General features: G+C 36.9%; 1 protein-coding gene across 1 annotated transcript in view; it reads right to left on the reverse strand.

The window, feature by feature from the left end:
* ATP6V1B2 (ATPase H+ transporting V1 subunit B2) overlaps positions 1–20125 on the reverse strand; it is a 35441-nt gene extending 15316 nt beyond the window's left edge. Inside the window, exons 1-5 of the mRNA XM_069075740.1 lie at positions 19916–20125; positions 6121–6176; positions 4024–4122; positions 3170–3263; positions 2973–3050 (exon numbers count right to left, since the gene is read on the reverse strand). Coding sequence (XP_068931841.1) covers positions 2973–3050; positions 3170–3263; positions 4024–4122; positions 6121–6176; positions 19916–20051 — 463 coding nt within the window. The 5' untranslated portion in view covers positions 20052–20125. The remainder of the gene's footprint in view (positions 1–2972; positions 3051–3169; positions 3264–4023; positions 4123–6120; positions 6177–19915) is intronic.
* Between the last annotated feature and the right edge of the window lie 1025 nt (positions 20126–21150).

Consider the following 21150-nt stretch of genomic DNA (forward strand, 5'->3'; position numbering starts at 1 on the left):
CACACACACACACACACACACACACACACACACACACACACACACACACTAGTCATGTAACCTTGGGCAAGTTACTTAACCCCAATTGCCCTCCAAAAGGCAAAAAAAGAAAGAGAGCATGTTATGAGCTTAATATGATGGAATAATTTTCTAAAAAAATAAAATCAAGGGGTGAAAAAGAGGAATGCACACTAGGAGAAAGGGAGAGGTAGAATGGGGTAAATTTATCTGACATACAAGAGGCATGAAAGAGATTTTACAGTGGAGGGGAAGATGGGGGGTGGGGAGCAACCAATGAACCTCACTCTTATCAGAATTGGCTCAAAGAGAGAATAATATACACAGGTATAGAAATCTATTTTACCACATAGGAAAGAGAGAGAAGAAGAAGGGAAGGAGGTGTTGGGAGGGCAGGGGGCTGATAAAAGGGTGGATTGGAGGTCAAAGTCAGAAGCAAAATACTTTTGGGAATAGACAAGGTGGAAGGAGAGAGAGGGGGAAACAGGATGGAGGGGAAAACATAGGAATACATAAAAATCATAACTGTGAAAAAAATTATATAAAGTTTCTTTGATAAAGATTTTCATTTCTCAAATATAGAGAAATAATTCAAATTTATAGAAAAAAGAGCTATTCCTCAATTGATAAATGGTCAAAGAATATGAACAAGCAGTTTTTAGACAAAGTAATCAAAGCAAAACTCATGAAAAAAAATGCTCTAAATCACTACTGAATAGAAAAATGCAAATTGAAACAACTCTGAGTCACCACCACACACCTACCAGATTAATATGACAGAAAAGGAAAATGACAAATGCTGGAGGGGATGTGGAAAAATTGAGACACTTAACACACTGCTGGTGAAGTGGTATACTTATTCGACCATTCTGTAAAGCAATTTGGAATTATACTGAAAGATCTAAAAACCAGGCATAACCTTTGACCAAGCAATACCCTTACTAGGTCTGTCTCCCAAAGAGATAAAAAACAAAAAGGAAAAGGACTTATATTTACAAAAATATTTATAGAAGCTCTTTTAGTGGCAACAAAGAATTGGAAATTGAGGGGATGTCCATTAATCAAGGAATGCCTAAACAAGTTGTTTTATATGATTATGATGGTATACTATTGTGCTGTAAGAAATGACAAGCAGGATGCTCTCAGAAAAACTTGGAAAATTTTACATGAACTGACACAAAGTGAAATAAGCAGAACCAGGAGAACATTGTATACAGTAACAGCAATATTACCTATTTTTAGCAATAAAATGATTCAAGACAATTCTGAAGGACTTATGATAGAAAATACTATCCATCTCCAAAGAAAGAACCAACGGAGTCTGAATGCAGATGGAAGCATACTTTTTCTTTACTTTTTAGTTTTTTTGTTCTGTGTTTTCTTTCATAACATGACTAACATGGATATGTTTTACATGACTATACATGTATAACCTATATCAAATTGCTTGTCTTCTCAATGAGGGGAGGATAGGGAAAGAATTTGAAACTAAAAGTTTTTTTTTTTAAAAAAGCTAAAAAATGTTTTTAAATGTAATTGGGGGAAAATAAAAAAATTAAATTAAAAGAAAATAAAAGGTAGATAATCAAGTGTTAAGAGATTAAAAAACCCTACAAGATCTTAGCTGCACACAACATTTTCCCCAACCCTTCAGTTCATTTTTACCTAGAATTAAATTCTTTCACAACTCAGCTTTCCAAAGAACATATAATATAGTGCTCTAAAGTATAACAAAACATATGTGGTTGCACTAACTTGTTTCCATGAAAGAAATAAAGGCCAAAACAGGAACATATTCCTGACTTAAAAACTATGGTTGTAATATCCATGACACTCATTTCAAAAACATATTAATTTTGAATTCTACAAAGAGAATTTTGTAGGCAAATCTCAAAAATATAACTCAAATGATTTGACAAGAGGTAAGTGTCTTCTGTTCCCACATGGTCAATTAAATTTAGGAAACAGTTAGTGCTTATTATGGGAAAGGCAACAGTTTTTTTTTTTTTTAATCTCTGTCTGGATATGTGATCTCATCCATCTAGAACAGTGGCCAAGAATTCTGATGGTGCACCTTATCAGCAAAAAATGTTCAAACGTGCACCCAAATACCGTATCTTATAAATCCACTTGTTTATAAATTATAACATGTATTACTATACTGATAATTATAATGATTACAAAAGAAAAATAGAAATCTAAAAAAATTGGATAAAACTGAAATAATATTTAATCCAAACCACTGGAATTTATTAAACAGGGAACTGAAATGGTCAGATCTATGATTTAGAAATAACACAGGTAGCTGAGTGGAGGATGGACTGTACTGGGGAAAGATTCAAGACAGGAAACCCAATTAGAAGGCCACTTTAATAGTCCAAGAAAGAAGTGAAGACCTGAACTCAGGAGATGTCTATGTGAGTAGCAAGAAAGGGGAGAGATACAAGAGATGTTGTCAGAGAGAAACGACAAGGATTTGGCAATTGATCAGACACATAAGGTAAGAGAGGATAAGGAGTCAAAGATGACACCAAAGTGGCAAACATGGGTGATCAAAGGGATAGTAAAGTCCTAAACTGTAACAGCAAAGTATGGACTAGATGATGTAGACAGCAATTCATCTATGCCTGTATATTCTGTGCAAGTAACTCTGTCCCACTTAAAACCAAAAAAAAGGGGGGGGAGGAAGGGGGAGATGCTGAGGGAAACAATGATGAAAAAACACAAGACATGGGGGAAAGGAGATCCTGGGGGAAAGAATGATGATGAGGGGCCCTTATTCAACCATCACTACCCTGAAAGGCATCTCAGGTGATTTTGGAGGGGGTAAGAGTGGAATTTTCCCAATGTCACCTGAGTAGCTACTGCTTTAGATTCCCAGGTAGGAGATAAAGTTATAACAGTAACTGCCCCAAAGGGTCAATTTATTCTACTTCCTGAAAATTAATACCTACCCATGATGTCAAGAAAGTCTTCAGCTAGGACAACTGGGCCTCTATCAATAGGTTTCCCAGAACCATTGAAAACTCGACCTGTTAAAAAAATTAGTAATAAAATAGCTATATGCCAAGATATCAGGTTTTGAAAAGTATGGTTGTGAAAAGGAAAAAAATACCTCTACTTAAAATAAACAATACTACTTATTATATACCAAGCATATCTTCAGACACTGGTGTTCGAAGAATATCTCCCGTAAACTCACAGGCTGTCTTCTTGGCATCTATACCTGAAGTTCCTTCAAAAACCTATCAAAATAAAGAGAAGAGATGTAACAAAGGCAGTATGGTATGGAATCAAAAAACCTAGATTTGAGTCTGACCTATATCTATCATTATGACTTAAGAGAAATAATTTATTGTAAGCCAGTTTCCTCAACTACAAAAATGAGAATAATATCAAATGTACTACCTACCTCATAGAGTTCTAGTTAATGAAAGTATTTTATAAAATTATGTTACAACTGCAACCTCATTTAGCAGTCCAATACATTTTTGGACAGTTCTAACAATCTGAAAATTCTTCTATACACAAGCAGAAATCTGCCTGCCTATGATTTCCATTCTCTGGTATAGTTTTAATCCCACTTTCCCAAAACAGACTCTCAAACAAGGCTCTTTCAAAGAGAGCTATCATGTCTACCAAAACCTTTTCTTCAAGTCAAGGTTTTCTATCTACCATAAATTTCTCCCTGTCTCCATAATTTAACTCCATAAACTCTAGTCTTCATCTAATTCCCTCAGTGATAATCCAGTTCATTCACCACCACCCCATCCCCCGAAAACATGTATTTTACCAGCCAGTGGTTATAGCAGACTAGATTATAGGTGATAGTTTCTTGGCACAAGCAAAAGAATACCAACTTTTGAACTTTAGTAGCCATACATACCCCTCCTTCCTAGCTGATTTTTAAATGGTCACAAGCAAAAACAAAAGTAAATGTTGACTGACTTTTACAAAGATATATAGAGAAAAGAGAGTTGGCCAATTTTAGTAAGTGCTGCTTACCTGAACTACTGCTTTGCTACCACTAACTTCTAAAACCTGACCACTTCTCTTTGTACCATCGGGTAAGGTCAAGAGGACGATCTCAGCATATTTGGGAAACTAAAACGAGAAAATAAGTTTAAATATTTTTTTAAAAACCAAGTTATAAGGCTCCTCAAGGTGCTCTATATAGTGTACTTAATACTACATATTCTCAGTTTAAATCCTTAAGAAACCTGTCACAGTCAAATTCACAGACATATTCACATGACTAAGAGTCAAATGTCACCTGTACTAGTGCCAGTGGCAATTTTCTTTTTTTCTTTAACAAGAATTATATCTTCTCATGCGTCTGAGGCAGTAAACTCAGAAACTTAAGGCTAGAGCTCTTAAACTATCCAAATATCATGAATTTATTAGATGGGAATCAAAAGCTAAAATATAAAATGTGATCATACTAGTTTACAATTTAATTACTATGCTGACAAAAATTACAAAGGAATTATTTTTATGCAATATATAAAAATTAGTTTCTTCTCACTAAGAAGTATAACACAAAGAAACTATGTACTATACAATGATCTGAATCTAGGTTGCTCCCTCAGATCTCTCTTATATAAAATCTAAGTCCTACACTAAACTAAGTTAAATAATTTTTCAGCATATACCTATATTTTCCCCCATTAAAAATTGTCATTATGTGTGGCAAAGAGATGGGCAAAGCTTATAATCAAAACAACGATAAAGGCATAATAAACCACATTTATAGATGCATAAAAGAAATCCATTTACCATGGATTCTTACCCAATTTTAAACAATTGGTAATTATTTCAATGTTTATTTTCCTTTCTATTTCTATTTTATTTTGTGCATTTAAAAATAATATTTCAAGAAGAGGTTCATACTGCCAAAGGGGGCCAAGACATACAAAAAGTTAAGGATTCTTTGCATCACACCCCAAAGTTTTATCTCTACTTGAAACAAAACTACATTATGAAGCTAGAGGATATCCATTATACAAATTCACTTACAAAAACTGTCTCTTTAAAGTCCTTATTTCTGGCTCCTAAATTGAAAGAAAAAGATATCTAGGGAGGTAAGGACTTAAAAGAAAATACATGTGCATTGCACATGAATACTGTACAGAACTTCATTTCAACAAAATAATAACTGAAGCTTGCAAATAAAATTTTCTTCAATGAAATGACAGGGAGCTAAGTGTCACAGTGGACAGAGAAAGTTGGGCCCAAAGTCAGAAGACTTGGAGTTCAAATCCAACCTCAGATACTTAATAGCTGTTGACCCTGGGCAAATTACTTAACCTTGTTCGCCTTGGTTTCCTTATCTGTAAAATTAGTTTGAGAAGGAAATGATAAATCACTCTACTACTTTTGCCAAGAAAACTACAAATGGAGCCACAAAGAGTCAGACATTACTGGAAAATGACTAAATGACAAACACTCCATTTTTCTGCAAAGATGGGGATGTAGACAGTAAGTGAAAAAATTTAAAATTTTAACTATGAATTTGTATGTCTGACTTCACAAAAAATAAGATTCTTTGACTCAGTTCAACATTCTATTAAACCATGTTGCATCATATTTGTTTGAATAGGGCTTCAATTTTGGAAACTCTCTGCACATCAGTTTCCTCATTTGTGAAATTAAGTTAGGCCAAATGAATCTGAGGTTTCTTCCAACTCTAAATATGATCTTTTAATTTTATAACCTTCAGTAATAAAGTTGAAGACAATCCCCCTTTTCTATTCCTCCTAGAATGATGTGAACTGCAGCTTACAGACTTCCCTGATTACATTTTATTCTTGCAATCTGAGATAGGATGTTTGACTCAGATCTTCTGATTACATTCTATATAGTTATTTTCCCTTTCTGAAGATATTAATAGTAATAAGATACATACAGGTGTGCCTAGATGAAATAGCAACTTATGACTAACATTCTTTAGTATACAATGCATATATAGTAATTTTAGGAAAAGACTTATTTAAGTCACTGATTAGTTCAAAACTATTCTTTTTTTCTAATATCCAAATAAAGATTCAAATGTACCTTTAAACTTCTTTAAAAACTAAAAAAGCGCCAGAGAATGATATTTACCTTAACTTGATCTAAGATTACCAAAGGACCGTTGACTCCTGATACTGTTTTGTATGCTGAAAGGAAAAACAGTTAACAGTTAACTATAGCAGGCCAGGACTTAGGGGCAGAATTCTACTAAGATAGAGAGGATTTAAATGAAAACCCTACCCCTAGGTTTAAAAAAAATCAATTTGATAATTATAGGACAAAAACATGGCTATACAACCAGTTAATATGAAAATAACCTTAAGGTTACTTAAGTAACCTTACTTAAGTAACTTACTAAAGTAACCTTAAGGTTACTGCATGCTCAATATGAATCAACAGAGTATAACAACTGCTGACATAACGCTACATTCTAACTCATCCCACAATCACTTATTTACTATGTCCTAAAGCAGCTAGCTAAGATAGTACAGTGCATAGAATACAGGGTCTGAAGTCAGAAAGATTCATCCTCCTGAGTTCAAATCGACTTCAATATGGCTGTGTGACACTAGGTAAATCACCCACCTGTTTGCCTCAGTTTCCTCATCTGTAAAATGAGCTGGCAAAGAAAATAGCAAACACTACAGTATCTTTGCCAAGAAAACCCCAAGTAGGGTCGCAAAGAGTTGGATAAGACTGGAAACCACTGAACATAAACTGTCCTAGCTGGTGGCACCCAATCCCACAATCATTTATTAAGTATCTATTAAGTATGTCCTAGGTATTAAGACTAAATAGAAAAGCAGATGCTGTCCTCAAGAAGCTTACAATCTACTGGGGAGGTGAGTTTGAGAATATATGTAAAAAGCTAAGCACAGACAAAATAATGAGGAACAAGAAAAGCACTTTGAAATTATCATGTACGTGTATCTCATAAAGAAACAACTAAAAAATAGCTTATGAAGAAACTCTGAAGAAAGCTAAAAGTAAAGGGAATGGTTTCCAGAAGAAAAGTAGGCCAGCATTCATAAGGGTAATCAATAAGGAATAAACCTGAAGAGATAGCCAAGAATCAGACTGTGACCCAAGGCCCTTCCTCCCACAAGAGGGTCTTCCATATAGCCTAACTCTAAATATGGTCTATGAGTTAATTTTGTTGTTTTAGCTGTTCAGTCATTTAGTTATGTTCAACTCTTTGTGACCTTAGGGACCACACTGTCCACGGGTTTTTCTTAGCAAAGGTACTGGAGTGGCTTGTCATTTACTTCTCCAGTGGATTAAGGAAAACAGAGGTTAAGTGACTTGATGAATTAATTTAGGGAGGGCCTAATCCCATGGGAGATGTGGTAGGGATAAGGCTGTATTTTGCTCTTGGGCTCTGGATCACTGCCTCTTCGCCAGAGTACAGTTCTGAGAAAAATGTCTAAAATAATGCTTGATTATTCATGTCTAGAATGTCTCCAAAAATATGGGTGATGGGATGCTTCTAGACAAGTATCAATGTACAAAAACTGGCATAGTTGTTGGCCATTGGTTTATCTCCTCCACCACAGAAAATGCTTAAGAAGACCCGTTAGCAAGCATTACTACAAAAATGCCTATCATTTGGTTATTAAACAGGATTTAAATACCAAAGCTAAAAAGATGGATTATATCTTAGAGACAACTAAAGTTGCTTTCTTTTTTTACTAAGATCATAGGATTATAGATCTATAACTATAAGGGGCCTCCTTTGATTAAACTTTTATTTTACATATGAGAAAACTGAGGATCAAAGATTCTGACATTTTCTAATTGTATCCCATTAATATATCCTTATTATAGTTCAAATTAGTAGCTTTCATTTTAAGAGATAAAAAAATGTTCTAATCTTGGCAATTCAAACTACAGATGTACACTGAGAAGTAAAAGCATAAAAAGAATTGTGATTTGCTCAAGACAAGAATTATCAGAGGCAGGATCTGAATTCAGGCTCTGATTCCAGAGGCAGTGATTTTTAACTGTATCACGGTGCTTCAGAGGCATGCTAAAACTTGTGATTTAGAAAGATTATGTTGTTGGTTACATAAACCATGGATTGCAGAAGAGAAAGCTCACGGACAACTGCTGCAACTGAGAAGTACAGAAGGCCTGAACTAGGTCTCTTTAAACAACATACACATTTCTTTCTTATTGGGATTGTTTCTGCTTTAATAAAGCTCTCATTTGAAGAACTAGGAAGAGAACAGTCCCACTATATACTCATTCCCCTGATCAGGTCACATCTAGAGTCTGGTTCGAAGGTTGGTGGTTACATTTTAGGAAGGATATTAAGGAGTTAACTTGTGTAAGGTAGTACTACATGTCAGGGGAAGGTGAATGTTACTAAATCCATACCATATTGAAAAGTCAGGAGTTTACCCCAGAGTATTGATCACTTGTGTTAAGGGTAACATGATGGCATGGAAATAAAGTATGTGAACAGCTGTAATATGAACATATAATGAAACTACTTCATGGTCCTAGAAGGCAGAACCAAAAGCAAAAAAGCCTATGTCCTGAGGGAGCAAATTCTATCACTAGAGGTCTGCTGGTAAAGGCCACATGACTGCTTCCCCAGGAGGTATTTCCTGCTCAGGCAGTTAAGAGTAGGTGACCTCTGAGACCCCTTCCAACTCAATTCACCATAGCTAGATTGCCCCACACCCACCATGCTGCTTTGCCAGGAAGCTAGTCAGTAACATGTTCCTCTTCCCCCACCCCCCAAGAGCTCTGCTCTCCACCTCTTGATCTGGGAGCAAAGATCAAATCCACCCTACTACTCCTAGAAGGGATTGACAATTGTCCAATAATTCCATTTATCCCTTTTAACTTCCCAGACCAAATCAATCCCCAAACCCCACACCCCTAAATGTGTAGTGTTCCCCTTTTAGAAGGTAAATTCCTAGAGGCAAGGGAGTGTTTCTCATTTAGACTTTACATTCCCAAATCTAGCACAGTCAGTGCCTTTGGACATTGTGAGCACATAGCATGCCTTTTCACTAATTCATTCAGCCTATGTGATTCTGACATGCCCCATTAATATATCCTTAGTATAGTTCAAATTAGTAGTTTTCAATTTAAGAGAAAAAAAATCCTGTAATCTTGGCAACTCAAACTACAGACGCACAATGGGAATTAAAAGTGTAAAAAGAATTCCATAAAGCTTTCTACTATAGATCTCTGACAGATTTCAGCATTAAGTTTCACAATCAGAAAAGTTAAAACAAACACATTTAAAAAGTTCTAGAAGGCATGAAATAGTTTACAAGAAGCTGTTAACATCTTAGGAATTTCTCACTAGCTTAAGTCCTCTGAGGTCTAAGAACAAATTTTGGAAGACTCTGGTCAAAAATAAAAGTGCCTAGTACTAGTAGCAAAGAATTATTTAACATCAGCTTTTGAACTCTGAGGACCTTCAAGTTTTCTTACAGATTACTCCCCCTCTATGCATTGTGGTCCAGCTACAAACTGGTCACCTTACTGTACCCCACATCCTCCAAATAATTTCCTAATTCCATGTCTTTGCACTTGCTGTTGCCTAGAATCCTCAGAAAGCTGCAGACAGGTCTGCATTGGTAGAGGGAATTCCCTTATTTGAGAATTGTATATACCTATCATTAAATATAGATATATGTACAAGCTGCATTCCCATTAGAAATGTAAGCTCCTTGAGGGCAAAGTCTAATTTCCATTTTTCAAATTTATTCCAGGCATAGCTATTCTTAGTTGGTTGGCTAACATACTGTATCACCTGTCTAGGTCATTCCTACCACTAAACATTAACATATAGTATTTTAATACAGCATTTCCTTTGACAAAAAAGTAGGTGTATGTGTATATTTATGTGTGTATACAAATATGTATATATATATATATATATATAAAAACATCATTATGCAAATGCAGGACAAGGCCTAACTCTCAAAAAAAACCAATAACAGATTATGTTGACAATGCTTTGAGATTTACATATTCAATATACATGTTCATTTTTGAGTTTTTACATATTTGACCACATTTGAGTCTCTGAACATCCAGTAAAATAGGTACCAAGGGCACTGTCATTCTCATTTTGCAAGAAAATGAGACTGAAAATACAACTTACTTGTCCTCCTTTAACTTATATAGTTATTAAGTGTGAACTAAGTCATGAACCACAAGATTAAAAAATGCCATTCATTAATGAAGCTTGTTGAATTAATGATATGAAGGTTGGATATCACAAAAGGCCTAACTTTTCCCCTTAGAGCATAAAGATTATGGAAAATTCAAAGCAGTCTGCTTTCTCTTCACAAAATTTTCAATTATTTTTTATTTCTATACAAACAGTGATAAAATTATATTGAAAACACTGACATTCATTAGGACTCCAAATGGGTGGGGTATCAAAGAAAAAAAAATTTCATAAAAAGTCTTAACTTGAATTCAAATTCCAGCTATAATCCATATTTACCTTTGTCACCAAGGATAAAAATCACTTTACCACCTAAGCCTCAGTTTCTTTAACTATAAAATGAAGCTAATAAATAATATTTGTAATAATTATCTTATCAAGTTATTGGTCAAAAAAGTATCTGGCTTTTTGCTCCTGAAATTCCTGTTTTTCTTTTCAAAAAAATTTTGTTTCTATATTCTTCTAATTTTAAAAATCAGCTTTTTGAGGTAGCTAGAAAATGGAATGTGTAAGACTCTGCCTACCTTTTGTAGGCCTTATAAATTTTGAGAACTTTACCTCATTCCAGTAACAAACTTTTAGAGATAGTCACAATCGAAAAAGTTTAGGCCTCAAAGGGGTTGTAGAGATCAAATAGCCCAAAATAAGCCCCCTCCCCCATTTTCCAGGACTTAAACTGAGGCTCAGTTAGAGTTAAAGTTTTACAGTCAAATTCAGATTTGATGTAAGGAAAAACTTCCTAACAATTAGAGCTATCCAGGAATGAACTAGAAGCAACATGACTTAAAATTTTTAGTGTGAGCATTTATTTAGACCTTTGAGAACTGGGAAAACTACAAATCAAGCTTTGCTGGCCGTCACTTAAAGTGATGGAAAAACGTTAATGACACAAATTAAACTCAAAGAGTATGGGGTATTTTTTTCTTCAGAAAACCCATTTACCTTGGGCAAGTCGCTTAACCCCAATTGCCCTCCAAAAAAAGGGAAAAAAATAGAAAACCCATTACGTGTATACCCCTGAAGCTAACCCAAAGTGTTAAGGGCTGCTTTAGAAGGTAGTAGCTTCTTTCTCAGTAATCTTTAAAAACAGACCCAATGTCACATAAAGTACAAGTTAGCAGAGTTGAGATTCATAATCAGGCTTTCCAAATAGTATATTTTTTAATTCAGCTGACACCAAGCATCAGATCTTTCAGGATCTGAAGAGATCTTTTATTCATAACCTACCTCTTACACATTATATAAAAAGAAAGCTTCAGAATCTCAAACTCAAAACGGCCTCTCATCTGATCTGTGTCAATAGAAGAAACAGCTTGAGAAAAAAGCCCACAAGGTTTTGCCAGTCACAAGAAAAACAGTATGACCAAGGGAGAAAAAAAATTGAGTCATGGTTACTTCTTGGAAATGGAGAACATAAATAGGTTTCCAGAAGACAAGGAAGGATTACTAGTTGATCAAAAGGAGTCTCGGGACAAACAGGATGTGCTTCCAGTGGCTTCTCATCTGGGCTCATTATTTTGTAGTTACGCTTTGTACTTTTATACAACATTAAGTTTGCAATGATTATGTACAATCAGCCACTTTCCCCAACAAGTTAACTACTCATGTCTAATGAATTATAAAAATTATAATTCTAAGCTCTTACTTCCATTTCACATTGAACAATGTCAGGCTAAATTTTTTTTTCATTGTCTGAACTTGTTGCTTACTTGGTAAGGCTTTATTCTACAGATGTACCCAAATAAATCTTAGTGCTAAAAATCCTTAATAAACAGATTTATTCTTAATGGTTTGAGTAAGAAACTGTTGAGAGGTAACCTGAGACTTTTATTTGTAGTATATTAATGCTATTTCAATGTTTCAGATTTTCTTAATTATATTTTCTTATGAATTTAAGAGAGGCAGGATGATGTGGTGGATAGAGAGCTGACCTTGAAGTTAGAAAGAGCTGGGTTCAAGTTCCACCTATAAAAAATACCAGTAATGTGACCTTAGGCAATTCATTTAACCCTCAATGGTCAAGGAAACTCATAAGATTGCAGAACAAGAACTGATGTGCAGTAGTAGAAGTTCTGTGCTAAGAACTCCATCAACTGATAAAATCATAGATCCAGCCAAAAAAAAAAATTAATGAACTTAATCATGAACAAACAAAAATGTTTCCATATCAGTATATAGTTTCTACTGTATTTAATTCAGATACACAACTATTCACTGAAATACTCATTTTGCCATACAGCAAAAGGATTTGTTTTCCAAACAAAGTAACCAGTCCCCGTACTTCAATGGGCAACTAGACAAATCTCTGGGTTGGTTCAGTGGTACTAAGATGCCTAGAGTCCAGGCCTTGGCAACTGTTTTGAATTAGGGGAAGGGGAGAAAGGAGGGGAGTCCAACATTTTTGACCAATACAATCTTACCAGAAACTGTATGTGCTCATTTTTCCTGTTCATGCTTGGTTTAACTACATGATAACTTGAAAAGAATAAGTCTATAGCACAAAAATGGATGAACCAGTGAATTCTTGCTCCACTCAGACTTAGGTTCTTAATACTTGCTAAGTGAATAAACAGGCTGTATTCAAAGCAGAAGAACTAACAATGCTTAGGGTTTATAGCCAAGACTCCTCAAAGGCCCCTCTTGACCTCTACTTCAAGTTAGAAATCAATGCCCAATAGCAACATGCTGCCTTCTTCTAAAAAAAAAAAAAGTTTTTCTTTTAGGGGTTGGCTTCAAGAACCTAAGATTCTGTGATACTACACTACTCAGATTTTCTTTCTTCAAAACTGAATATATGAATATCATCTAATTTTAAGAAGATATAGAAAAATATTAAAGCTAAAAAGAGTACTTTGTACTTAAGAAATAGCTGATGAATTAAAAAGACTTCAAACACTATTAACTAAACTAAAAAGTTTGAAATGTTCACATACAATCCCATTCCCACCACCCTCTTAAATTTGTTGCATTTGATTTTAAAACATGTAGGTCCACACTCTTCCAAACAGAATGCAGTTAATCTATTGGGACAGTCACACTACCTGCCTGTGGGGAAGTCATTTAATCTCTCTGGGTCTCAGTTTCCATATCTGTAAAGCTGTCTCCCAAACAAGCTCTGTTCTAGGTCTAAAGCCATAGGTAGAAACACAGACTTGTACAGCTGTGTATTTAAAAAGCAAACACACAGAGCAGAAAAAGAGATCCAACACTTACATTCTAACTATAACAATATTTAACCAGCACTTCTTTGCCATATAACTTCTCAAGGAAAAGATTTCAGTTGATTATAATGTTGTCTTAAAATTAAAGTCATCAAAATAAAAAAACAAAACAAGAAAGATGAATGAGGCAAACACTATTTACAAGCACTTTCATTACTCATTAAAAAGCAACAAGACAAAAAACTAGCCATGTGACCTTGGGCAAGTCACTTAACTCCAACTGCCCTACCTTCCCCCTCCAAAAAAAAAAAAAAGAGTAAAAAACAACAAGAACAACCCCTTCTGTGTTGGGGTAAAAAAAAAAACAACAACAACAACCCAGGAACTATATGAACACAATTACAAAACACTTCTCACACAAATAAATTCAGATCTAAACAATTGGAAAAATATCACTTGCTCATAGGTAGGATGAACCAAAATAATAAAAATGACAATTCTACCTAAACTAACTTACTTATTCAGTGCCATTCCAATCAAACTACCAAAAAATTATTTGATAGAGTTAGAAAAAACAACAAAATTCACCTGGAAGAAGAAAAGGACAAGAATATCAAGGAAATTAGTGGGAGGAAAATACAAATGATGGTGGCCTAGCAATTCCAGATCTCAAAACCATTTCATAAAGCAGTAATCATCAAAATTATCTAGTACTGGCTAATAAATAAAGTGGTGGATCAACGGAATAGATTAGGTATAATACACAGTACTGAGTAGTCAATGACTATAGCAATCTAGTGTTTGACAAACTCAAAGACCCTAGCCTTTGGGATAAGAACTCACTATCTGACAAAAATTGCCGAGAAAACTAGAAAACAATAGGACATAAACTAGGTATACACCAATTATCTTACACTGTTTACCAAGATAAGGTCAAAATGGGCGCATGATTTAGACATAAAGGATCATAAGCAAATCAGAAGAGCAAGTAATAGCCTACCTGTCCGGTCTAAGGGGAAGGGAAGAATTCATAATGAAACAAGAGATAAGAGAGCATTATGAAATGCAAAACAGATAATTTTGATTATATTAAAATAAAAAGTTTTTGTACAAACAAAACCAATGCAACTAAGATTAAAAGGAAAGCAGAAAGCTAGGAAACAATCTTTACAACAAATGTCTCTGATAAAGCCCTCATTTCTCAGATATAGAGAGAACTGAATCAAATTTATAAGAATAAAGCCATTCCCCAATTGAGAAATGATCAAAGGATATGATATTGAGTTTTCAGATGTAGAAAGGCATATCAATAGGCACATGAAGAAGTGTTCTAAATCACCTCTCAACAGAGAAATGCAAATTAAAACAACTTTGAGGTACCACCTCACTCACATCAATCAGATTGGGTAATATGACAAAAAAAGGAAAATGATAACTATTGGAGAGGATGTGGGAAAACTGCTACACTAATGCAGTGCTAGTTGAGTTGTGAACTGATCCAACCATTCTAGAGAACAATTTGGAACTATGCCCAAAGTGCAAGGAACTGTGCATACACTCTGATCCAGAAATACCACTACTAGATCTGTATCCCAAAAAGATCATAAATAAGGGAAAAGGACCTACAAGTGCAAAAACATTTATAGCAACCCTTTTCATGGTGGCAAAATATTGAAAATTGAGGGGACGTCCATCATCTGGGGAATGATTGAATAAGCTGTTGTATATCAATGTAATGGAATATTACTGTTCAATAAGAAATGACAAACAGGCTGATTCCAGAAAAACTTGTAAAGACTTATACAAACTGAAGCAAAGTAAAGTGAACAGAACCAGAAGAACATTGTACACAGTATCAGCAAAACTGTGTGATGACCAGCTATGAAATGATTCAGTTCTTCTTCTCAGCAATACAATGATCCAAGAAAAGTACAAAAGCCTCACAAAGGAAAATGCTATCCATGTTCAGATAAAGAACTGATGGCCTCCGATTACAAATCAAAGCATATTTTTTTCACTTTATTCTTTTTTCGTACTTTTTGATTTGTTTCTTCTTTCACAATTGTGACTAATATGGAAATGTTTTACATGATAGCATATGTATAACCTATATAAAATTGATTACCATTTTCAGAAGAGGGGAGGGAAGGAGGGAGAAAAACTCAGAATTCAAAATCTTACAAAAATGAATGCTAAAAATTACCTTGACCTGTAATTGGAAAAAAAAATACTATTTGGAAAAAAAGAATGTGTTGGATTTTTCCCCCCCTAAAAATTTCCTTTAGCCCACTTGAGTGGAAAGAACATTGGACCTTTAAGGCTCTGCTTATGTGACCTCAGCCAATTCATCTCCAATTTACCTAGTATATAAGTCAATCAATAAACATTTATTGCTTGCATATTGTCTCCCCCATTAGAATGTAAGGTTCTTGAGGGCACATTTTAAAATATTTCTTTGTATTCCCAGTACTCAGCTCAATGTACATAACATAAGTACATAAGTAAGCCCATAATAAATATGCATTAATTTGCCTTCACTTCTCTAGGCTGGTTTCCTCATTTGCAAAATGATGGGATAGGAACAGACATACTCTAAAGTTTCTTTTAGCTAGGAATCCTATGAAATTCAAGATAAGAAATTCTACAAACAGATATTTAGGTGAACAGTAGTCTTAATTCAAAGAGGCATACCATTACATATTTAAATCATTAAACAAGGAACAATTTACAGGCTTCTTCAAATCTCAAGAAAAACAGAAGTTTGGTCAGATGACATTCTAACACTTCCCCACCCTAGGCAGGGCAAGAGTTTTTCCCAACAATACCCCAGCTACTTAATGATTGTGAAATTTTCAAGGGGGAAATTCTGTAACAGTTGCATAATATAAGACCCACCCTTTTAACCTCAGACTCATTATTCAAACAAAATCTAAAGCAATTATGTATCTCAACCTTTCCACAATAAAGGGTAGTCAAAAACCAAAGTACTGGAAACCTGGAAGAATTGGGATAGGGGAAGCAGAACTGGAGTGAAGGTTCTAAAAGACTGCAAGTATAGCTTTGGTTATTTCAAAATTTTGCCAAAGATGACTCTGGACTATGATTACTGAAAGAAAATTATCTATTTCGAAATGTTTAAGATCCACAAACTTTATGTATCCTATAGAGCCACTCAAGGTCTTGAAATAATCAAGTTCTAATTTTCCTGTGTGGCATAAGAAACCTAGTAGGCAGCTAGGTGGCACAGTGGAGAAAGCACAGGAAGTACTTAGAATCAGGAAGACCTGAGTTTAAAGTGTACCTCAGACTTTTCCTATTGGTGTGACCCAGGGCAAGTCACTTAGTTGCCCCACTGGTAAAATGGGGATAAAAGAGGCACCTATCTCCCACAGTACCAGTGAGAACAATATCTGTGAAGTGCTTACTGAACCTGAAAGTGTCATACAAATGCTAGCTATTATTGTTCAAATGGGTGAGTACATATCCTTAGCTATTATTTGCCAACTCCACTTAATTTCTGGCTGATCATTTCTTCACTGACTACCTTCCAAGAGAAAGGTCTCAAAAGTTGTAAAAGTCTTGGTCACCATCATCATCCCCTTTTCTTTAGCCACCTAGAATCACCAATACTGATAATCAGAAGTTCTGTATCACCTTAAGATTTACAAATCATCTTCCTCACATCTACCCAGAATGTTAGATTATTTTTCCCATTTTGCATAAGGAAACTGAGGCTCCCAGAGAAAGGATTTGAAAATATGTAGACAGTATATATTTTGTTACAAATATCACCTATGATGATGTCACCAGTCAACTTTAAAATGGAAAAATTCGAAATTAAATAGATTTTCAAGCATGGATGCTGGTGGCTAGTACTGAGAACATGGTAAATGTTTTAAAAAATGGTATTCTAGGGGCAGCTAGGTGGCATAGTGAGTAAAGCTCTGGCCCCAGAGTCAGGAGGACCCGCAGGAGTTCGGTTCTGGCCTCAGACACTTAACATCCACACACACACACACACACACACACACACACACACACACACACACACAAACTAGAGGTGTAACCTTGGGCAAGTTACTTAACCCGAATTGCCCTGCAAAAAGGTAAAAAAAAAAAAAGCTATTCTAGCATTGTTTTTAAATTACATGAGATATCATCCAAGCTTTCCTGAATAGTCCAGAAGAAACTAAGCTTACACTACAACCTCTCAAACACAAAGCACATTCAACTTCCATTAGTTAGACATACAGATGAGTATAAGTTAAAGAGGCTAACTACTAAAATATCATTCAGCACAACTCAACCTCTGTATTTCCTTAGCTTGCACATCCATAAAATGAGAAAGCTGGGAAAGAAGGCCTCTACAATCCTTTCCAGCTCTAATTCCCAGGACCTATGGACTAGGAGGTTGAAATGACATATGACGAGGAAGTTTAAACAATGTTCCTAATATAGTGTTTATGCAACATTTCAAACTATGAAAGTACCTTAGTTGACTGGATTTACAGTATATAATTTTTAGTTAAAAGTTTCAACCTCCCTCAAGACTGTAAGGAGAGCTATTTAAAACAAAGTATACATTGAATACTGCAAATTCCCCTTTTGGAACTATTTCACCTTTCTTATGCTACAATTTTTTTTTCTTGCAAATACTACTGGAAAAAAGTTGAGAAAAAAAAACATGAACATCATCAACAACAACAAAAAAAGGAGTTTATTTAAAGATTTACAAAGCTGGAATAGATCTTGGAAAACATCTAGTCCAAATCCTTCATTGCACAAAACTGGAAAACAAGGCCACACAACTATTTGGTGCCAGCTTTCCTCACTCAAAAGGAAAGGTTCTTTCCTTTACCTGACACAAGAATCCTCCATATGAAAATTAAGTTCCTTGAGGGAAAGGACCATTTTTTTTTCATTTTTGTCTCTATCCTTGGTGCCCTGCACATAGGAAATAGTCAATAAATGTTTGTTGAATTGAATAATGGTAGATTCTTAAGCCTCAGAAGCTAACTAGATGTAAGACTGTTTGCCTCAATTTCCTCATCTGTAAAATGAACTGAAGAAGAAAATGGCACACCATTTTGTATCTTTGCCAAGAAAACCTCAAACGGGGACACAAAGAGTCCAACATGAATGAAAAGACTGAACAGAAATTAATTTTCCAAATCTATGAAAAAAAATAATGCAACATTTGTCAAGAATCCCTCACTATGGATAATATTGGACTTCAAAAGCTAATTTCTAATTAATTGGTCCTCAAAAGAAAGAAGCATTCCACGGATGAGGAAGTCAGTTTTGCTCTCATTCCCAGTTACTCTGCAGTGCTGTCACATGACACAGTGAGTGATCAAGATCGGGATTAGTCAGACAGGAGAAAAGCCCTGGCAAAAACCCTTCATCTTATTTTCAGTCTATGCAAAGAACCACCCAGGGACAATAACTATTTTGGCATTTATGATAAATTGTAAAAATTCGACCTCACCAACTCAGAAACACTACAATGGAAATGAGCACTGACAAAACAACCCCCAATATGGTCCAGTCCATTCATCTTCAGTTCAATGAGAACATGGAAGTTATTGTGAAACTGCACTCTTTCAACCACTGAGAGTTATATCTCCTCTGTTACTAATGTGGTTCACCTAACATGGCTTGTTAAGGCCTTTCTGTAAAGACTGCACCACTGAACACTGCTTAAGGGAAATAAGCCTATATGAATGGAGAGTGGGTTGGGGGAGGGGGAGAAGAACCAGGACTATCAGGTTTTGTCCAGACTACAGATAATTCCAATCAACATCAGAAATCCTACTAGTGGGGGGGGCGAGGGGGAAGAGGAGGGAAGGTACTGGGGTGCAAGCCAGATCTGGGTTTTAGTTCTATCATTGTCTTGCAGGATGACTTCGGACGAATTCCTAGCCCTCCAAGAAAGAGAAGTCACGACTGAGCTCAATGACCTCGAAGGCTCCTTGCAGTTCTCACCTAGGACCATAAGCATCCCCCCAGGGAGCTGGCTTCACTCTCCCACCCAAGGCCAAGCCCAGGCTTCCCAGTCCCCTCCTCTGGGGAGAACCTGACCACTATGCCAGGAATGGCAGCTCGAACTCCGCACACACCTGAAAGCCCTGGGGGAGGGGAGACGGGGGCGGGGGCAGATTCGCGGCCCCTCGGACGGCGAAGCCCGAGCCTGAGAGGCTCCGGGGCAGGCTGACAGCCCGGCGCTGCCACGGCCTGATGGGAGGAAGACTCCCTGACCTGGCGGCGGGCCCCAGCAACTAGAAGTGAGGAGTCCAGCTTGGGGGAGGGGGGACGAGGCTCCCGTCCTGCCCCAAAGCCTGCCGGACCAGCAGCACTGATGTACGCAGGGAGGAGAGACCCGGCTCCCACGGGGGCATCTGGGGTTCGCTCTGGGGGCAGGAGGGAGGACGCAGGGAGGGAGAGAAGAGAGAGTGCCTTCGCCACAGCCTAGGCAGGTGAGGGGGTGGGAGGGGAAAAGCTCCGGCGCTCCCTGCCTTCCCGTACTCACTGAGGCGGGGTTGAGAGAGGTAGTCTCGGCTGACGGCCAGCGCCTGCTCCCGGGCCCCGGGCGTGGGGCCCTTGCCGAATCTGGACAGGTTGGGCGCGGACCCGTTCACGACCCCCCGAACGGCTCGCACCGCCATCTTGTCTCCTCCGTCCCGTCGGGCCCCTCGAGTCCCAGTGCGCAGGCGCAGATATAGCTAGGCGGTCCCCACTCCCTGTTTCGTCTACGCGCGTGCTCCCGACTTCCTTCTCGGATCCCTTCTTCTCTCTAGCTCCATTCCCCCCCTCACCCCCCCCCCACACGCCCTTTCTCCGGCCCCTCCCCCTAACTCCTACACCTCTGGGGCGGGGTCTAAAGGAGCTGGCCAGAGTGCTGGGATGGGCCCGTTGGGCTGACGGGGAAAGGCTAGGGGAAGAAAAATGGAAGAGACTAAGTAAGGAACTGAAAAGCTACGAACAGGCAGAATGTTGACGAGGAAGAAAACCGACAGGAGACCCGAAGAGAAGGAAAAGAGATAGGTGTTAGGAAGGAAAGAAGGAAGCAAGGAAGGAAAGAAAGGAGGGAGGGAGAAAAGAGGAAGGAAGGAAAGAAGGAAGGAAGGAAGGAAGGAAGGAAGGAAGGAAGGAAGGAAGGAAGGAAGGAAGGAAGGAAGGAAGGAAGAAAGGAAGGAAGGAAGGAAGGAAAAGAGAAAGAAAAAGAAAGAAATGGAGGAAAGAAGGGAGAGAGGAAAGGAAGGAAGTGAAAAAAGGGAGGGAGGGAAAGAAGGAAGGAAACCTTTTTAAATGAAAGGAGAAACGAGTTTTCAAAGTTAACATTAATATAATAATTAGGTTTTTAAAAATATAACATTTGTATACTACTCCAAGATGCTTTGCACACATTATTTCATTAGGATCGGGTACAAATTATTTATATGATAAATCATTGATACTCTCCTGCCTCCCTGTCTTTGCATAGGCTGTACCATACGTGAAAAGATCTTCCTCCTCACCTCTACTTCTCTGCACTCCTTAATTTTCTCCTAGGATGTATTCAAATGCCAATTCCTTCTTGAGGTCTTTCCTGATCCTCTCAAATATTAGTGTTCTCCTTCCCATAAAAAAAAAAATGTAGGGGCAGGAAGGTGGCAAAGTGAATAGAGCACCAACCCTGGAGTCAGGAGGACCTGAGTTCAAATCTGGCCTCAGACACTTAACATTTACTAGCCATGTGACCTTGGGCAAGTCACTTAACCCCAA

Source organism: Petaurus breviceps, unplaced genomic scaffold, assembly GCF_028583685.1.
Source record: "Petaurus breviceps papuanus isolate PSGF00001 unplaced genomic scaffold, PetGlider_PUasm1.0 90919, whole genome shotgun sequence".
NCBI lineage: Eukaryota > Metazoa > Chordata > Mammalia > Diprotodontia > Petauridae > Petaurus > Petaurus breviceps.